Raw genomic sequence first — 21,035 nt, 5'->3', positions numbered from 1 at the left:
TCTCACGGAATCATCCTGCTGCAGGTTGTTCTGTAATATAGAGGCCATGCAGAGGGCAGCAGAGCGGGGGGGCTAAATGCTTGGGATCTCAGTCCTACCTCCTGCTGTTCACATGGCCTTGTCTCAGGTTCCTCACAGATGGTAATAACTGTACCTCCTGGCGGTGATGTTGGGAGAAGCAGCTGGGTCCACACACGTGCAGCACTCAGCACAATAGGGATGGGGCACCTTGAGCACTTGATCACTGTTTGCTGTGGTATTATTATGGTTTGTTGTTGTTGTTTAGTCACTAAGTTGTGTCTGTGTCTGACTGTTTGCGACCCCTTGGCTTGTAGACCACCAAGCTCCTCTGTCCAAGGGATTTCCCAGGCAAGAATACCGGAGTGGGTTGTCATTTCCTTCTCCAGGGGATCTTCCCCACCCAGCGATCAAACCCGCATTTCCTGCGTCTCCTGCATTGGCGGGCAGATTCTTTACTTCTGAGCCACGGGGAAGCTCTAGTTTTCCCGATGCACACGTTCAGGGCACGATCGCACCAGCAATGTTGGTCTCTTTTCTGGGACAGACAATGCTTCTCTCTCTACCACCAGTAGGAGAGGGAGGGACTGCTGAGGGGGTGAGGAAAGGGGACTCTCCCCCTGCTCGGGGCACTGACAGAGCTGTGGGTGCTGATCTCTGCCCGCCCAGGTGATACAGGAGAAGGGACTGTCCTCGCTGTGATGCTGTGTGTGTTTGTTCCTGTGTGTGTTTGCCAGTGGAGAGAGCCCTGCACCAGGACTCTTCCCCACTCTCCCTCTGGCTTCCCATCTCAACTCTTAGTTCCCCCTGCTGTTGATTTAACTTAGCTCCTAACTGTCGTTCTCCCCTGTAGTTTTTTGTTCTTTATTATTAGCCTTTAGCCTTTATTCAATTTTTCCTCAGGGATACTTCGCATGTTTATTTGTTCAGCATCTTCTCTCTCAGTAGATTATATAGCTCTAGGGGGCAGGGATTAAGTGTATTTTGTGGACCAAGTACAGTCACTTAACCTCAGCTTTTTAATCTGCTAAATGAAGATGGTTTTAAATACTGCTTTTGCCTACCTCACTGAGCTGTGAAATTAAAAAAGATAATACATGTGAACTTCCTTGTAAATCATGAAACATGATGCAAATATTAGTTATGCTCAGTGTACATGTCTATTTGAATGTACATCACAAACTGAACGCTTGTGAAATGGACACCTAGGCAGATTAGCATTTTGTTAAATGAGATAACAGAGGAATGTGTTCAGAGCAAGACACACGCCAGGATGGCTCTTGGTGTCCCAAGTAGAAGATTGCAGAAAAGCCGTATTCATTCAGTCCATCCATAGTGGGCTTGAAGTTGTTAAATAGGAGCACTCCCATGGCTGGAGATGTCTAAACAGAAGCTGCAGTGAGTAGCCCAGAGCTCCTCCATCTTGTACGCTGGGGGAGAGGACTCACAAGTTCATTCTCAACTAAGAAGTTCCTTTCCTACCAAGAGCCAAGGATGGGAGTTTGGCCCCTTCCCCTGCCCCGTGGCAGAGAGACTGTAGAGGGAGGAAAGCCATTTCCAGAAGAATGGCTGCTGCTGCCAGCATTTACAAAGAACACGTGGAAGGGGCGTGAGTCTCCTTAAGTTCAGACACTGAACAGATAGGTGCAGTATCACATTCAGAACAGGAGGGATGTCGTTCATGAATACGCTAATCCTGGGCTTAGATTCTTCTGCCTTCGATGAACCAGTGAGGAAATGAGAGATGATCCTTTCTCATGACCACTGTGGTGCATGAATCCCTGAGGATGGGAACCATAAGATCAGATGGTGTTAAACCAGAGACTTAAAAATAATGGATCAGATTGGACTAACACAGACCCATCTTCCTTCATTAGGCTGTTTTCGGGTGTTAGGGAGACCAAGCTTATACTGCTCCCTGTACGACAGGCCAATAAATCTAGAGACGAATTCTTTGGGCAAGGAACATAACTTTATTTGGAAAGTCAGCAAGCCAAGAAGATGGTGGAACCATGCCCCAAAGAACCATCTTCCCGGAGTTAGAATTCAAGCTTATTTTATACTAAAAGGGAAGGGAGGAAAGTCAAACATTTCCTGATCTGTCAGCCTGCAGAGGGGATGTGTTAATTTCTTCCTTCCTGCAGTTATTCACAGGAGGGTCTGGTCCAGGTGTTTCCTGTGAGCTAAACAAAGGTATTTTATTGGTATAGCTTTACTCTCATTACCGGGGAGGCCGGGTCCAGAGATGGGCCATGATGTTTAATTTTAGCTTATAGGCAACATCCCTTTAGTGATTAACTTGTAATAGAATACGAAGGTTTTTCCCTGTTACACAGGTACCTATTTCTTAGGCAGGAAGATGAGGAGTTGACATCATACCTACACTGGGTATTCCTTGTTGTTTGGTGTGTGTGTGATTATGGTGTAATTAACTACTTAGTAAACCATGTGGGGTATGTTTGCACATTTTATGGAGTCCCTGGCTCTCTGAGGATCCCAGAGTCCTTGTTGTTGGCAGGAAGCCCAGTTTTTCTCCAGGTCTTGGGCCTTCAGTCACTGTGTCTTTATACACAGAAAGAGAGGTGAGCAGTGAGCCCAGGAGAGGTAACAGGTAAATCGAAGACAGGGGACAGATCACAGGGAATAGAAATCGGCCCTAGAATGGGGGCAGGAAGATGGGCCACTGGATCCACAGAAGACAAAACCCCATCGGAGGTGCCCCAAGATACACAGATAAAGACCATAGTTGAAAGCTGGGTAACAGAGCCACAAACCACTGGGCACAGGAGGAGATGGGCTGGTGACCACACATGCTGGGGAGGTGAGAATTAGAAGGGAAGGGGCTTTTAAAAAATCTTGATTTGTTAAATGAGTGGTTACCGCTAGTGTAACTGTTTTGTCTTAGCCCTAAAAGACTGGGGTTAACTTTGGTCTGTCATGGGGCTGTGGCTGCAGAAAGTGGCTTCTCTCAGGCCCCAGACTGTAGGCGTCCACCTGAGTTCCATCTACAGTATTTCCAAACCTAATCCACCTGGTAGGAGAACGTGCTGTAGCCGAGGTAAGCACCCGGCACTGCGATAAGAAGCTGCTGAGTGCGGGAAGGTGGGGCGGACCTGTTACAATGTGGTGGGAGAATTGGGCAGGGCCAGGCTGTGATGGGGTGGTCAGAGGTCAGACTTGCCCCTGTGTTTTGAGGGCCCCGGGAGAACAAGCAAGCAGCAAAGAGAGGGCCTGGGGCGGCAAACACAGAGGAGAGGCTGAGGGTTAAGGCGGGTAGCTGCGTCTAACATCACCATTTTGCTCAAGGCCGGCTCTGATCTCCTGGAGCGGGAAGAACAACAGTTCCTTCAAACAGATGTCACCCTTGGCCTGCCCCCTCTCAGTCCCGGGAGAAGCGCGCTCCAGGCCACCGCGAAGGTAAATATGAGAAGAGTCGCCTGAAAGTAAACAGGGTATTAAAAGGGATCTGGGAAAGCGAAAGCAGAGCCTGAGAGCTGGAGCACAAAGTCGGGAGCTGGGAGGTGGAGGCGTGGGTCCTTCCTCCAGGAGACAGAGGAGAGCTTTGTGCGCTGGCCTCGCAGCATCTCCGGCTGCGCGAGGCCAGCCTGGGGCCATGCGGGGGCCGCTGCTCTCCACGCTTCTCCTGGCCGCGCTGTTGCAGGTACGTCCTGGCTCTCCCGCCGCTCCGTCCCCTCGGGGGCTGCGGTGGCCCTCATTTCCTCAGGTCAGAAATCAAAAAGGAAGAGAAGATGGGGGAAGTGGAGGGGTGCGTTCCTTGTCGAAATAGCTCCAGACGAGTAGGGAGCCATGTTCTTCTTCTAATCAAGTCCTGTTTTAGTTCATTAGCTTCCGGGAAGAGTGGAAAACGTTGCTCCCTTTTGGGGTAGGGCACTTAATCCTGCTTCTGATATGTTTGAACAGCCCCCAGGTTTTCATAAAATTTATTTTTTTCTTTTTTTAACTGGAGTCTGCCTAGAGCTGGCTGCCCTGCGGGCGGGGTGGGTGGCGGTGCCCCTCTGCTGGCGCCAGGCGGGCAGACTGCACAGAGCTGCTGGAAAAAGTGACCCTGACGTCTCTCTTCAGCTAAGCCTGTGGTTGTTTGAGAACACTTCGGAGCAAACACTTAATATTTTTAAAACATTCTATTTTTTTGTCTTTTCTTAACCCATGTGTTTTTCTCTTTTCATGAGACAGAATCAGTCTACAGGATTTTTAAGTATTTTGAGCAGCAGACCAAAGGGAAGTTTAATTCAATATGAGTGATTCTTTGCTTTAGCATTTTTTTTTTAATCAAGACGATTGAAATGGGGTGGCTTATTTTATGGATTTATCTACATGGCGGAGGTTTTTGCTAGTTCAGAGGACAGAGCTTTTGAAACCTGGTATTTTAGAATACAGGGATGTGTGTGTGTGTGAGTTAATTTGATTGAGGTAGTTAAGCAGCAGATGTATTTTAGAAAACGGGGGGTTGAAAATTGTTATATATGGAGAGATTTAAGATCTTAAAAGGGTCATAACAAGAATGTCAGTGGTACCATTATGTGGACGGATGGAGAGTTGCTTTTCCCCAGTAGGAGGGAGATGGGGCTGTCTATCACCTGGTCCACTGCTCTTGAGGAAAACGCCTGCCACTTTTATGGATTGAGAACTACAGCATATCCCTAAGCAGCAAGTGTTGCAACAGAGAGAGATGTGCCCAAAATAAAAAAAAAAACAAACAAAAACAAAAAGAGGTTATAGATACAGCAACAAGCAAATATTATGCTTAATGGCAAAGTTAAGGGTCTGAATTTTTGAAGGGTTTGATAATACCTACCATGTATAGAAAATCTAATATGTGCCAAGAACTGTGCTTCACACTTTAGTGATTAAGATAATAACTCAAAATAACCTTGCAAAGTTGATATTATTGATCCTTTTTTACAGAGGAGGATTGAAGCTCAAAGATCAAATAAATGAATGTTATCTAAGATAAGCATAGCTCTGTGGTCAAAGCCTTCTTTCTGTTGTATTATTCTGATGATTCTTTTCTTGTCTTAATATTTTGATTTTGAAAACAATAAAAATAGCTGAAGAAAAGAGAAAATTATATGTAATTCTTTATATTTACCCACATATTTGCCATTTCCAGCACCCTTGATTTCTTCGTATATTTCTAGCATACTGTTGTAATCTTCCCTTCAGGTGGAAGAGCTTCCTTTACTACTACTTGTGAGGCAGGCATGCTAGCAACAGTTGCTCTCAGGTTTTGTTTATCTGGAAATGTCTTTAAGTTCACCTTCATTTTTGAAAGATAGTTCCACTGGAGATAGAATCCCAGGTTGACAGTCCCCCCCGCCATCCCCCCGCTGCCCCCACCGCCACCTCTTGGCATTGTCTCAGGGTGTGTCTTGTTCTTGTTTTCCTTCTCCTTTTTTAAAGCCATAATATTCTGGTGGTGTTTTAGGGTCACAGCAAATTTGAGAAGAAGGTTTCAGAGATTTCCTGTGTACCGCCTGCTGCTGCACGTGCATAGCCTGCCCCCTCCACTCCCTGATTATCAGTGTCTCCTGCAACAGTGGTACCTTTGCTACAACTAATGAACTACATTGTAATAGGAGTTCTACATGAACCTAGTGAACCTACATTGACACATCATAACCATTCATTGTCATTGCTTACATTAGCTTTCATTCTTGGTGGTGTGCCTTCTGTGAGTTTGGGCAAATGCATGATAATGTGTATCCACTACTATAGTATCATACAGAGCATTTTCACTTTCCAAAAAATCCTTTGTGTTCTCCCTGTTTATCCCTTCCCTCAATCCCTGACAACCACTGATCTTTTTACTGTCTTCATCGTTTTGCCCTTTCCAGAATGTCATGTAGTTGGAATCCTACACTATGTAGAATTTTCCAGTTGATTTCTTTCACTTAGTAATATGCGTGTCTTTTCAAGGCTTGATGGCTCATTTCCTTTTAGCACTGAAATATTACTCCATTGTCTGGATGTGCCACAGTTTATCCAGTTACCTACTGAAGGACATCTTGGTTTCCTTCTTTTAATGAGACGTCAGATCACACATTTATTGTTTTTTCTCTTGTATGTAATGCTCTCCCTTTCTTAGACTGATTCCAGGATTTTCTCTCTATCCTTGGTTTTCAACAGTGTTACCTTGTCACCTTGGAGATGATATAGAAATGCTTCAAGAACTAGAAAGATAAACATGTGCCCCCAAGTGGGAAGTTTGGGGAGTGGGCACTTCATTAGAGGAAGCAGCATGAGGAGAAGCCAGCCTGGTCCCTCTTGTCAAGTGCATGGCATGGGAGGAGAACACATTGGGCAGTGCAACTAGAGAGGAAGGCGGGAATCAGCACACATAGGGTTTGGATACCCTGCTCAGAAGTTTGGCCTGTATACTCTTGCCAGTAGGGAGCCACTGATGGGTTTTAAGATGAGAAGTAAAATCAAATACGTTTTTGTTTGTTTGTTGGTGGAGATGCTGGGGACCAACAGATATTTTTTAAAGAGATCCTTAAAAGTGGGAGATTCATTGAAGTGCTTCTTGAGAGAGGGAGACCAGTTAGGAACTTACTGCAGCAGTACTCAGTAGCAGTGAAAATGAGAGAAGAAGGTCTAGTTTTAGGGATATGAGGATGGTAAGAAGGATTAGTTGCTAAATGACTGTAGGAGGTGCCGGAGAGGAAGATGACCTGGATGCCTCCCAACTTCCTACCTCCAGAGTATGGAAACATTGTCTCAGGTGGGTGGGCCAATGGTGAGTGTGTTATGTGAGTTTTCCTGTAGGAGATGCTAGTGGAGATGTCCAGTAGGCAGTCAGCTATGTGGGTCTGAGCTCAGTGGAGTCGTCCTGGATGGAAATTTATATTTGAAGCTGCATAGGGTTAAAAACGAAGGCAAGAGGGTGAGTGAGAGTGGGGCACAGTGAGATCAGCAATCCATTAAGGTCATGAAGCACCCAGGAGCCTAATCTAAGTCAAATTTAGGGTTACAGGAGCCTGCAAAGGAGATTGACTATGTCCAGAGGTAGGGATAGGATTGGGTTGGGGTGACAAGGAGGAGCTGGTGTCATGCAAGTCAAGGGAGAGTGGAGAATTGAGAGTCCTGTGCCTTAGAAAGGGGGGGGGTCACGTGGGGACAGAGAGTTCAGGAGCATGAGCCCCGCTGAGAGGCCACTGAGCCTGGCGAGGGGTCCCTGGTAACCATGGCCGAACCTGGGCAAGAATGAGGAGCAGGCACTCACTGTTTCTACCCTTGCTATTTCTACTCCTTTCACATTTTGAATTTCCATTGCCCCTCCTCATCCTCCAGAAGCCCAGCATGTATCCTCAAAGTCTATTCTCACATTGTACATTCAACTCAAATAGTAGCTGAAAGTGTTACTCTGGGGAATACATATTTCATCAGTGGTAAGGAAAAAAAAGGCTGAAGATTTAATGGTAGAATTTCAAACAGATACTTTAAAGTGTAGGGTTTTTGAGTTGGAAAGAGGTTTAGATCTCTGGATCAATCTAACTGCTTTCAGTTCCATCAAATAAAAGTTGAGAATTACAGAAATTACTGGCCAGGCTCTGTGCTAAGTGCCAGTAATACACCAGCAAGTGAATCTCAGGTTCCTGTGGTTGGGTAGCTTTATGGCAAATGGTAAAGACAGGCACTTATTCACAGTTTGAGTACACAGGTAAAAGGGAGCATGGAGAAGTTACAGAAAGTCTTCTGGAAAAGGTGGTAACTCAGTGAGGGAGTGTGGGGGGCTGAAAAAGTTTGTAGGAAGATTGAACAGCCTCAGATATGCAGGGAACCACAGGCATTTTCATTTGCTGGAAGCTAAGGGATGTAAAGAACTCAAGAGACAAGGAGGGCCCTGGATGCTGTGCTCAGGAGCTTGGACCTCCCTGCAGGTCTGTGACCTTCAGGTGTGAGGGAGGAAGGAGATGGAGCAGGCAAGGCTGGTAAACTCAGTGGATGGTGTCACACCATTCACTAAAATGGGGACCAGCTGAAAGCAGTTGCTTGGGGAGAGAAAGTGAGGTCCTTGTGGGACATCAAAGTGGGAGAAATCCTGCAGAAAGGATTGAGCTAGTTGTGAGCCCATGGGGAGAGTCTGGGCTGGAGAGGAGAACCAGATGCAGAGATTCAGTGATCTGTTCAATATCTAATCTGATTTGTGGTAAGACCCAGCCTAGGGAAGGGAGGTAGAAAGGTTCTGGAAGCTCCTGGTTTAAGTACCTTTTCTTCTATTTACTTGATGTGTGACCTGGAGTATCTTAAGCAGTCTGAGCCCCATATTCTTCCTTTGTTACATCAGATCAGATCAGTCGCTCAGTCGTGTCTGACTCTGCGACCCCATGAATCGCAGCACACCAGGCCTCCCTGTCCATCACCAACTCCCGGAGTTCACTCAGACTCACATCCATCGAGTCAGTGATGCCATCCAGCCATCTCATCCTCTGTCGTCCCCTTCTCCTCTTGCCCCCAATCCCTCCCAGCATCAGAGTCTTTTCCAATGAGTCAACTCTTCACATGAGGTGGCCAAAGTACTGGAGTTTCAGCTTTAGCATCATTCCTTCCAAAGAAATCCCAGGGCTGATCTCCTTCAGAATGGACTGGTTGGATCTCCTTGTAGTCCAAGGCACTCTCAAGAGTCTTCTCTAACACCACAGTTCAAAAGCATCAATTCTTCGGCGCTCAGCCTTCTTCACAGTCCAACTCTCACATCCATACATGACCACAGGAAAAACCATAGCCTTGACTAGACGAACCTTTGTTGGCAAAGTAATGTCTCTGCTTTTGAATATGCTATCTAGCTTGGTCATAACTTTCCTATAGAGTACATAATTTCCTGTTGCTACTGAAACAAATGACTACAATCTTAGAGGCTCAAAGAGTGCAGATTTATTCTTTTGCAGTTCTGGCCTCTGTAGTCTAAAATCAGAGCTAAAATCAAAGCAGGGCTGTGTTTCATCTGGGGCATCTAGAGGGAATCTGTCCTTTGCCTTTTCTAGCTTTCATAAGCTGCCTGCATTCCTTGGCCCGTGACCTCCCTTCAGCAGCGGCCTCATGTTCTCTCTGGTTCTAGCATCACATCTTCTCTGACGCATCTGCCTCTCTCTTTCCCTTATAAGGGAGAGCAGATTGGAGGGAAGAATTGGGAGGATGTGTCTGATCTTGTGAAGTTTGCTATGCTTATTGCATGTCTAAGTGGAGTGCCGGGGACCAGCCCCGGCTGATCCAGGGTATTCGAAGGAGAGACGGCATAGGCGAGGATCAGGATACAATAGCTTCAATTAGATATTAATTAAAGATATAAAGAGTAATAGAATAAGGATAGCTCAGTAGGAAAATTCAGTGGAGAAAAGAGGCTGAGTGGCTTGGTTTACGCGGGAGACCAATAAAACTTCAAGACAAGAAGTTTGCACCACTTACGTAGGCCACAGGCGTCCTTCCGTTCTCCCGAAGGAGAAGAGACACTGAGGCCTCCCCGGTCGGATCTTAGAAGCCCAGGCATAATTAGTAAGCATGGCGGGTTCCGCGCTCCAGATGGAGACTCAGCCAGAGTGGGAGAGAGAGCGACATGGGGAGACCAGTATTTCGAGAAACTGATCCCAATTCTTTATTTTCCAGAGTCTGTTTTTATACACTGAGATGTTATACAAAAGTCACATGGGGACAGCAGTCCTGACTTTTATTAAAGTCAGGTGCTTCACACAAATGTATACAGAGGTCTTAGGGGTGTTACATCATCTTCTGGCCAGGGGGGCCTGCTGACAATTTACGACCCTCTCCTTGTGACAGCGGTCAGTCAATCAGGACACTTATTTCTCCAGGGCTGATTATTCTCAAAACAGACGCCACCCAAATAAAGTTACATTCCTACAGGGTGAGGGTGTAGTGGGTTTTAGTTAAGGAAAGAATTTACTTAGCCTAAGGTCTAACGTGATTAATATCAAAGGTTAATACTTATTCCTTCTATATATTCATTAATGTGTGTAAGGGCAGGGGATATGGAGACTTAGCAACAAACATTGGCTCAACAAATGAAAAACCCTTCACCAACACAATTTCTAATTAGCCCACTATACTTACAGTTTTCTAACTTCTCTAAAGAACCTGTTTTTAGAGGGTTTAAAGCATCTCGTGCCTCTCACGGTTGGGAGGCTGTGAGCAATCACATGTGGCCGGACAAGCCTGTCAGGCAGGCTAGAGAACCTTCAGAGGAGTTTGTAGGTTAAAACACTCTTATCGTGCCCAGGAATTATTATTAACTGGAGCTCTAGGTTAACTCCTTCTCCAAAAGAGGTGGTGGGGGACAGCCCCCCTTAAAGTCAGAGATGTAGGTGAGAGCACAAAGTAGTAAAATAGGCAGGCTCTGGTTATAGGGGTAGATGCTCGAGGAGTTCCAGGGGGACTCCTGAGGCTCGATCCCGCCTTTGCGTATGTCGAGCCTCCTTCCTCATGACCTTTGCCATGGGTGGAGTACCTCACTCTGGCCCCCAACAGTGGAGATCTTTTAAGTAGGCAGTTTGAGCCTGCGCTCAGAAGAGAAGCCTGGGTGGAGGTATGAGATACAATGAGGAATGCTACTTTAGAGAACTTACCCACAGGAAGCTCCAGTGCTCAGAGATGAGAAAAAACCAGAAGAAGAGACTAAGAAGGAGCCATTGATGAGAAAGGAGGAGTAAGAAAGAGTCATGTGTTGGAAGCTGAGGGCAGAAAAGTTTAAGGAGAGACTGATCATGTCAATCGGACTTCCCCGGTGGCTCAGTGACAAAGAAAGCTGCTATCAAAGCAGGCGATGGGGATTCGATTGCTGGGTTGGGAAGATCCCCTGGAGAAGGAAATGGCAACCTGCTCCAGTAGTCTTGCCTGGGAAATTGCATGGACCCATGGACCGGGGAGCCTGGTGGGCCACAGTTCATGGGGTCACAAAGAGTCTGACGTGACTGAGCATGCATGCACGATCATGTCAAATACTGATAGATATTATTACAACTTACCATGCTGTATTCTAGTATTAATAATTTGGGTGAAATCTATTTCTAGAAAACCTCTGAAATTGGTTTGAGGAACCATTTCTAACACCACCTTTATTGTCCAATGAAGTTCTGCTGCAGGGCCCAGGACGCTGGGCTGTCGGACACAGCAGTCAAAGGAAGTCCTGCAGAGGGGGCAGAAGGGCACCATCGAAAGCAGTTTTGTCACTGGCCCTGTCAGTGCCCCCGTCGGAAGCCCAGCTGCCCTCCTGGAGTGAGCCTGGTGAGAGATGGCTGCGGATGCTGTAAAATCTGTGCCAGGCAGCCAGGGGACACCTGCAACGAAGCTGACCTCTGTGACCCCCACAAAGGGCTGTACTGTGACTACTCAGCAGACAGGCCTAGGTACGAGACCGGAGTGTGTGCATGTAAGTGTTTCCTTCTGGACCGGCTGGAAGATGTTGAGTCTAGACAGGACTTATTTCTGCAGTTTTTACATTGGAATAATCATCTTCATTTGACTAAATCTGAGGTGGGCTTAGTTTTCATGCACCAGTGAGACTGGCCTTGTCATATTGAACACATCTGAACTGAGCAGATGTTACACATGCATTCAGAAACCTGTTGTTTTATTGCATTGAAATGATCTTGAAGTTCTTCTCAGGTAATTGCTTTTAGTGATAAAAATAGGAGAAATTATATAAACAGTCTGACTTATTAAAATGGCAAAAAGGACAGTTTTTGTTATACTATCAAATGCAATCTGAATTCAGCCTTTTGTGTACCTGAAAAATATTCTTTCTTAATATGTAAGGATATATCTCCAGTATTGATATACTGCTTTATACAGCCTTCTGAACTAACCATCAAGTTACTATACTTTTTACTGAGGCAGATTTGTAAGAAAGAGGATGGGGCACCCCAAATTTCAATTGGGCCCTCAGCTTTATGAAGGGAGGGTCTTAGCTCTGGAGACTGGAGTGCGCTCAGTTGCTTCAGTCATGTCTGACTCTCTGCGACCTTCTAGACTGTAGCTCGCCAGGCTCCTCTGTCCACTGGGATTCTCCAGGCAAGAATACTGGAGTGGGTTGTCATGCTGTCCTCCAGAGGACCTTCCTGACCCAGGGATCAAACCCGTGTTTCTTATGTCCCCTGCATTGGCAGGCGGTTTCTTAACCACTCACGCCATCTGGGGAGACTGCTCAAGACCATCTAAATCTATGCCTTGACAATAATCGAGGATGCTGATTTATTTAGGAATAAAAAGTAAAATTTCTAAGGGAAGGGGAAATATTCATGTCAACTGAGTTGTTAGGTTACTCTGTAGAGCAGTCAAAGTGGGAAGATTAATTACTAGCAGAAGTTAGGTTGTGAATGTTGGGTGAGGACACGTCTCTGGAGCTGGGGTGAATGTGTGGAATCATTCAAGTTCAGGAGCCTGATGCCTCTGTCAGTTCAGTTCAGTCACTCAGGGTGTCTGACTCTTTGTGACCCCATGAATCGCAGCATGCCAGGCCTTCCTGTCTATCAGCAACTCCCGGAGTCCACCCAGACCCATGTCCATTGAGTTGATGATGCCATCCAACCATCTTATACTCTGTCGTCCCCATTCTCCTCCTGCCCTCAGTCTTTCCCAGCATCAGGGTCTTTTCCAGTGAGTCAGCTCTTCACATGAGGTGGCCAAAGTATTGGAGCTTCAGCTTCAGCATCAGTCCTTCCAATGAACACCCAGAACTGATCTCCTTTAGGATGGACTGGTTGGATCTCCTCACCGTCCAAGGGACTCTCAAGAGTCTTCTCCAACACGACAGTTCAAAAGCACCAATCTTTAGCACTCAGCTTTCTTTATAGTCCAACTCTCACATCCATACATGAGCACTGGAAAAACCATAGACTTGACTAGATGGACCTTTGTTGGCAAAGTAATGTCTCTGCTTTTGAATATGCTGTCTAGGTTGGTCATAACTTTCCTTCCAAGGAGTAAGCATCTTTTAATTTTATGGTTTATTATATTGATTATCTCTGGGTTCAGATTCTGAACTCTGTCTGCAGAGTGACCTTGGACAAGTTGCCTAACCTCTCTGTGGCTCAGTTATATCGTATGTACTTTCTATCTTATAGAGTTCTTAGGAAGGTCAAATGAAATGATGACACAAAACCCCAAATATCTGGTATCACAATATCTGGTATGTAGTAAATTCTCAAAAATGTAATTTCATGTACAGTATGATGAGTATCATTACAGAGCACAGCCATGAGAATGGGGGTGGGGATGATCTATAACTGGGGTCACAAACTCTGACTCTGGGACCAAATCTGGCCCACAGTCTGTTTCTGTAAATGACGTCTCATCAGAGAAGCACCATGCCAGTTCAGTTACATATAGTCTGTGGCTGCTTTATAGTAGCAGCATCTAGTAGTCGCGACAGAGACCAAATAGTCTATAAAGGCCATATAACTTTACAGAGAATGTGCTGATTCATCATACAGAACAATGGTTTTCAACCTTTTTCTTGGTCTGAGGATCCCTTTAGTCTTATAAATTAATAAGGACCCAAAGAGGTTCTGTTTAGGAATTATTTCTTGGCATTTAATGGGTTAGAAATGTAAAACTATTTACTAATTCATTTGAAATGAAATAACCTGCCCATTGCAAATTAATAGAAATAATATTATTTGTGAAAGAACTTACCTTAAAAACAAAGATAAATTTAGAGACGAGTGAAAGTGGAATTGTTTGAACATTTTTGCAAATCTCTCTAATGTCTTACATCTGCTTCTGCATTCAGTATATTGCTATATGTTGTTTTAGATTGGAATATATGAAGGGATTCCAGCCTCACACAGATATATTGCTGGAAAAGGAAGGAATGTTTTAACTTTTCAAATAATTATATTTTTCTCATATTATAACTGGAGTTTTGAAAAATTAGCTGCATCACTGCTAATCATGTGGACTCTGAAACCACGTTGATGAACTTATCAGACTCTGTGACATTAAAATACATTGGTTTAGTCAAAGACCCACTTGGAACAGGGCTTTTCCTCATGCATAATTTTATAACAATAGCATATACTAGTTATTTGGAAAATACCAGTTTGGAACAATGGTTTATGGAGATTTTTTTCTTTTTTAAATCACATTATTTAGTACCAAACTCATCAGAAAAGCCTACATCTTGGGTAGCTATAAAGATCTCAGTGTTGGACATAAGTTTTCCAGAATTCTGATTTTTGCTCGACAGCCTTAAATTCTGTCATTGGCGATAAGGACTGTCAGTTGTTTTCCTTGAAGTGATAGGCTCACCTTGTTGGTTTTTAAGAAAATATCTGCCAAATACCCAAGTCTGAATAACCATGATGTGTCGCTCAGTCACTTCTTCTGGGGAAATTACCACTAAAAATGTAGCTAGTTAGGCCCACAACTGAAACAGTAACCTAGGTGCTTCTCCTCCAGATAACTATCGTACTTTGGTACAGTATTCACAGGAAAGCCCTATGCATACTTCCTGTTTTTTCACATGGAATATTAAAACGATGTTTTGATCATTAAGATTTAATAAAATTTGTGTTGTTAAAGACATTCTTAGTAAAACTAAGAACTCTTTTTAAAAAAAAGTATACTTATGTACAAATGCATGGCAAGGAAAAATACAGTGGCTAACATGTACAGCCTGACTCATTCTAAGGTGCCAGCAGCCATTTGAGCCACCACTCCTTTTGCACGTTCGGTGCAAATATCAACTGAGTGAACAAAGTTGGTCACGTCTGGTACTCTGAAAAAGTTTTGACCTTCCAGTTCTGTGAAAGGGCCTCAGGTACTGCCCTTTCAGATGGACCACACTTTGTGAGAACTGCTGATCCACGTCAAGATACCCCTCAGAGGAAGTGAACATTTTCTTCCAGTTCTCTTAAAAACAAAATCAGTTACTGTGCAGTATTGTAAACAGATTATGATTTCTTCATCCATTCACTTACCCCAACTTTCTAGGACAATATCCCAGCCTATTAGTGAACATCTGGGGATATGTGTCTCACCAGCCATCAGCTCAGCTCTGAGGTTTACAGTCATCCCAGTGCTGTATTATGGGGGTTTCCAGATGGCACTGGTGGTAAACAACTGGCCTGCCAATGCAGGAGATGTAAGAGATGCATGTTTGATCCTGGTTTGGGAAGATCCCCTGGAAAAGGAAACGGCAACCCATTCCAGTATTCTTGCCTGGGAAATCCCATGGACAGAGGAACCTGGTGGGCTACAGTCCATGGGGTTGCAGAATCGGACCTGACTGAAGTGACTTAGCACGCAGCACGCACACAGTGCTGTATTCATAGTGGTGTTTTTTTTTTTGTTTGTTTGTTTTTTAATGCAGAACAGGGTCTGAATTTTGAAGGTGATCACTTGGGGCGGATTATCTCCAAATCTAATGAAAATGTCTCATGTTCACTTTTTACAGATGTTCTGTGAAGGAGGTTCCAGATGGGACCAAGGAAATTGAGAACTACATAAAGGAGAGAGCAGTTTGCTCTAGGGTTTTCAGCTGGAGGTCTAGACAAGCAGTTACAGTTCTTTGGTGGTTTTGTTCTTTTCTCCTTTCAGATCTCATCGCTGTGGGATGTGAGTTCAACGGGGTGCATTATCAGAATGGCCAGGTGTTTCAGCCCAGTCCCCTGTTCAGCTGCCTGTGTGTCAGCGGGGCCATCGGATGCACACCTCTGTTCATACCAAAGCTGGCCAAGAGGCACTGCTCTGGGGCTAAAGGTGGAGAGAAGACTGATCAGTCAAAATGTGGCCTGGGGTCGTCACAGAAACAGCTCTCAACAAGCTACAAAACAATGCCAGGTGCTGGTTATGTAGAACTAGTTCTCACGTCCGACTTTGCCTGGTTTTCTTTCATGTTCCTTTTATGTACCAAGGGACTCAGTACGCACTTAACTGATGGGTGGTCAGTGTGAGATTTAGTTTGAGTGTGCCATTGTACTTGGTCTTTGCCTCAGGCAGGTATGCTTTAAGTATCTGGAAAGGGAATTTTATAGTGTTTTAGATTTTTTTCCTTTTTTTTTTTTGTTTTGGTCAGGTGGCTTTGCAGGAAGGATCTCAGTTCCCCAACCAGGAATTGAACCCAGGCCATGGCAGTGAGAGTACTGAATCTTAACCACTAGAGAACTCCCAAACTATTCCAGTTTTCTACTAGGTCAGGAAATTCTTCTAAATTACTACCTCTACTTATTTCCATTTAACCTCTCAGGGCTTCCCAGATGGTGCTAGTGGTAAAGAACTCGCCTGCCAGTACAGGAGATGTTAAGAGATGTGGGTTCAATCCCTGGATCAGGAAGATCCCCTGGTGGAGGGCATGGCAACTCACTCCAGTATTCTTCCCTGGAGAATCCCACAGACAGAGGAGCCTGGCAGACTATAGTCCATAGGGTTGCAAAGAATTGGACACAACTGAAGTGACTTAGCATGCTCATGCATAGGAAAACTGACCGAATATTGTTGACATGTACCCTAGCCTGGAAGAACTTTCATTTGTATTATTATGGGCAAGAAGTATGAACTATCCAGTTCCAATACAACTCTTCCGTATGGTAAAAGCAGAAATGAAAGGCTACTGATTAAAAATATTAGAGGGTATGTGTTGAATTTGTAAATATTTTTAAAAATAGATAAAATTACCCTTTCCTTCACTCTGAAAGTGAAGCTTAATAATTACCAGCCTCTAAATAAATGTGCACACAGGCATCTTTAAGTAGGTTGCCCAGGTATGTGAGGAGTCAGAAACTTATAGTGAGATTTTGCATTACTCAGCTGGAGCACCTGGTCATTTATAGTCACTGTATTCGTGACCCTTGTATTTGGTCTGCTCTGAGTTAGCACCTTATTTAGGTGCTGGGGTTTTTGGGGGGACAGAGTTTTCAAAATTGCCAGCAGCTGAAGCACAGGTGAAGGACTCAAAAGGGGGCAAAACTCATGCCTGTTATTATTCACATCCGTGTTTTCATCCAGAAATCAAGACTGGCTTTTTCTTGAAACTTAAAGCTTAGTAAATGAAAGGTGCCATGGAAATATGGAGTATTTATATATGCTAAAGACTCCTAAATTCACTTGTGTTATGGGAATAGTTAATAAAAGCAACCACAATCAGAGAAATAAGTTTTAGATCTTTAAAACCTAATCTTTAAAGGGGGAACATCCTCTGGGATTCCAATTATGACTGTTAATTCAAAAAAAATTTAACAGGCTATGGCAAATAGGCATTTACCATATGTGGCTTTTCAGCTAACAGCCTGATACTACTAATGCTGTAAAACTTTTTAAAATTATAAGCCAAATTCTTTTTTCCAAATAGACAAGATCAGTTGATTTTCTGCATTGAATCTGTGTGACAAGTTTTTAGGACCCATTTGTGAACCTCCCTGATGAGACCAACTTAGAGCAGCAGTTGTCCCCAGGTCATTGGAAAAGACTCTGATGCTGGGAGGGATTGGGGGCAGAAGAAGGGGACGACAGAGGATGAGATAGCTGGATGACATCACCAACTCGATGGACGTGAGTTTGAGTGAACTCCGGGAGTTGGTGATGGACAGGGAGGCCTGGCGTGCTGCGATTCATGGGGTCGCAGAGTCGGACACGACTGAGCGACTGAACTGAACTGAAAGGCCTTTGGATCAAAGTCAAGTTGGTCTCATTTGTAAAGTTAGAGTGGCTTCAGTGGATTCACTTGGAACCTGGTGGAGGACACATCAGATGGTCATTCTTAGTGGTTAGTGCTTTGCTACAAAAAAATTAGACTCTCCCAAGTGCTGTTTATTAATATATATATATAATTAATATATATATTATTAATAATAAAGACCTAAATTTGTTTCAGAGGAAGTATACGTTCAGTTTAATATCTCTTGCTTACCTTTAAAACTGTACTTACGGGCCCAAACAAGCTTGGCTTTTAAAGTGAAGCACAAGGACACACACATACTTTAAGATGTATTTGTCTAGTAACTTAGTTAATTCCAGAGTCCACGGTTGGAATCTAGCTTTTACTTGGACAGCAGGAAGCATGCAATGACTTGATGCCTCTATGCTTTACTCACTGCTCATTAGACACTAAACTTTTACAATTTCTTCCAGTTTTCTTGCCCTTAAATGGATGCTAAGCACATTTCCTGAACTGCAGCTCTTGGCTTAACTCTGAGGGGGATTACTGGTAACACGACAATCTAAGCTGCCTTTATTTATTGCAGATGCGCCAGGCTTTTACCCTGCTTCCTGCGCTGATGCCTTTAAACTGCTGCCTGCCTTCCAGGTATCTCCATTTTTCTGCTTCCTCTCCCTCAGTTCTGTGTGCAGTTGCAAGATCCTACTGTAATAAAACTGACAAAGTATCAAAGTATCATTGTATTCAAAGACAGCATATACTTCCAAGTGACTGATATTTCCTATCAAGAAGGCATGGGGAGCAGTCCTTTTTAAATTGACATTTTAAAGTAACGTAGCCAGCATTTTGCTGTGTTCAATTGCAGACTCAAATCTCTACCCACCCACTTTAGGATGTATATTAACCTGAAGGAAATGCTTTCCATTCATTCTGAAGTGGCAGGCAATGTCTAGACAATGGAAATTTAGACAGGGAATTTAACAATTAAACTGAATAAAATAGATGGCACATTTTTCATGACTTAGTATATGATTATTTAGTGTAGAGAATCTTCTAAAGACTAGATTTTTAAGTGGTGAAAAAAATAACTGGTCTCATTGACAGTTGAATTCTCAGATTTAACTTTTGTATTTTAGATTTTAATATAACCATGAAATTTAATAAGACCACATTGTCTGATTAATATCCTGAATTCCCTAATCCGACTCATGTCTGTTTCAACATCTGTTGAAAATATCATCAAGCATAAGCCAAGAAGCAGAGAAAAGGTGGCTGTCCATCAAAGTATACGCTTGTTTAGTACTCAGGGGGTGGGCTAAGCAGAAAGAAGTAAATGGGTATTTTACCCAGTTTCTCAAAGATAATGCCTTTTTATTCCTAAGCTACTGGACTATAATATTTGGTCAAAAGATAATTTGGGGAGTAGGGAAAATAGAATAATTAATTAGACCATCAGCTTATTTTATTCAGAGTTACATTATATAAAGTTCAGATCTGTAAACTATTAGCTTAAAAGTCAGGATTAAAAATTATCTGCATGAGTACATACATATTTAAGTACATGTACTCCCCTTCCTCTATTTTAGCATATAGGAATCTCCCACTGATTTGGAAAAGAAAATGTCTTGTGCAAGCAACAAAGTGGACCCCTTGCTCCAGAACATGTGGGATGGGAATATCTAACAGGGTGACCAATGAAAACAGCAACTGTGAAATGGGAAAAGAGAAAAGACTGTGTTACATTCGGCCTTGTGACAGTGATATATCAAAGACAGTAAAGGTAAAGTTTAATTATATTTAACTGCATTATAATTCAATATTGAGACTCTTGAAAAGTGTGAGTATGTGTATGTGTGTGTTCTGGAGGTATTTGTTAATAAAACCACTTCATGAAACTCCTAGAGTCAAACCATCTTGAAGGAAGGCAAATATTAACTAGCTGCACTTTGTGGGAAAAATTTTCATCGAGCAGGGAGAAAATGTTAACCTGTGGATTCTAGAATATTCTAACAACATAATAGTCGGGTCTCGATCAGTCTGATTTGTTGTGGTACCCCACCATGTATACTGTTTAGGAGAAGATCTTTTTCAGATTCTTTTTCCTATATTAATTTTATGTAGTGGAATCAGAACCATCAATAAAAGATTTTGGTTGCTACACTGTAATTATGAAAACAAACATATGAACAGCAGAGCGGTTCTGATCTTAAGTTATATATCACCAGCTTAGAGAGGGAACCATACCATTTCCAGAATGCTTTGCTTAGTTACTGCTTCCCAAAGGACTGTAATGTCATAATACACACTCTAAGGTTGCTTGGTGTAACTAGAGCTGGTCCTGTTTCTGGAACTAAGCAAGATGACTGTCTTGAGACTAATTTTTAGAAATGCTACAAAACCAGTCTTATCCCCAAGTTATTCCCTATCAGAAAGTTGACAGTTTCAAAGGGATTAAGATGTTTATTCATCTATCCATTTACTTAAACTGTGTTAGCTAATTCTCTAAGTCTTGGCCCTTGACATTAAACAAAACAAAGATTTTCATTTATTGTGGAACTAAGTAAAAGGCAGATAAGAAAAAAACACTGGGGAGTGGATGGAGGATGCACAGGGAAGACTTTCAAAGTACTCTTGTGGGAGGGAATTTTAAGGTCAAAAAGGGCTGGACATGACTGAATGCAACTATTAACACCCTATTAATATTAATAAATATTAATATTAATAAAATGCAACTATTAATGCCCTAAATGCAACTATTTTCTGTGTGTATGTATAATAGTCTCTATTCTATGAAGTATCACTTTTCTGAACTATTATAATCAAGTTTAAAGAGTGACTGCTTAATGTTATCAAGTTTAAAGAGTGACCACTTAATGTTATATATCTTTTCAGATTCCCAAAGGAAAAACGTGCCAACCTACTTTCCAACCTGTCAAAGCTGAAAAATTTGTCTTTTCTGGATGCGCAAGCACTCAGAGTTACAGACCCACTTTCTGTGGCATATGCTTGGATAAGAGATGCTGTGTGCCTAATAAGTCTAAAATGATTACTGTTCAATTTGATTGCCCAAATGAAGGGTCATTTAAATGGAAGATGCTGTGGATTACATCTTGTGTGTGTCAGAGAAACTGCAGAGATCCAGAGGATATATTTTCTGAGCTCAAGATTCTATAAAATGAAGCACAAGGAGGAAAAGTTAAGGTTAATCATGTTATTACATCAAAATTTAAAATGGTATTAAGAGGGTAGCAAATTTGCCTTATTAGTTTAAAACAGTAAGAATGCCTGGATTTTCTCAGATAACTATATTTAAAGCATTAGAAGCTTAAAAAAAGGTTCTCCTAAAAATATATGTAAAATATGAAAACCTTAAAATTGAGCTCTTAAAATG

General features: G+C 43.1%; 1 protein-coding gene across 2 annotated transcripts; it reads left to right on the top strand.

Moving 5' to 3' along the window:
- Positions 1-3,448: 3,448 nt before the first annotated feature.
- Positions 3,449-20,889, top strand: CCN6 (cellular communication network factor 6). 2 transcript variants are annotated; one of them, XM_010808451.4, is made up of 5 exons: positions 3,449-3,679; positions 11,122-11,419; positions 15,589-15,831; positions 19,231-19,424; positions 20,537-20,889. In XM_010808451.4, the coding sequence occupies exons 1-5, from the start codon at positions 3,632-3,634 to the stop codon at positions 20,816-20,818; spliced, it is 1,065 nt and encodes a 354-aa protein (XP_010806753.2). In that variant the 5' UTR covers positions 3,449-3,631; the 3' UTR covers positions 20,819-20,889. The 2 variants fall into 2 exon arrangements, with proteins under 2 accessions (XP_010806753.2, XP_015328307.1); XM_015472821.3 differs by lacking the exon at positions 20,537-20,889 and adding an exon at positions 18,231-18,292 and having other exon boundaries at positions 19,231-19,353.
- Positions 20,890-21,035: the final 146 nt, after the last annotated feature.

This window comes from Bos taurus, chromosome 9 (genome assembly GCF_002263795.3).
Source record: "Bos taurus isolate L1 Dominette 01449 registration number 42190680 breed Hereford chromosome 9, ARS-UCD2.0, whole genome shotgun sequence".
NCBI classification, from domain to species: domain Eukaryota; kingdom Metazoa; phylum Chordata; class Mammalia; order Artiodactyla; family Bovidae; genus Bos; species Bos taurus.
Note: the sequence above shows the minus strand (reverse complement) of the source record. Positions and strands in the feature narration are given on the sequence as shown.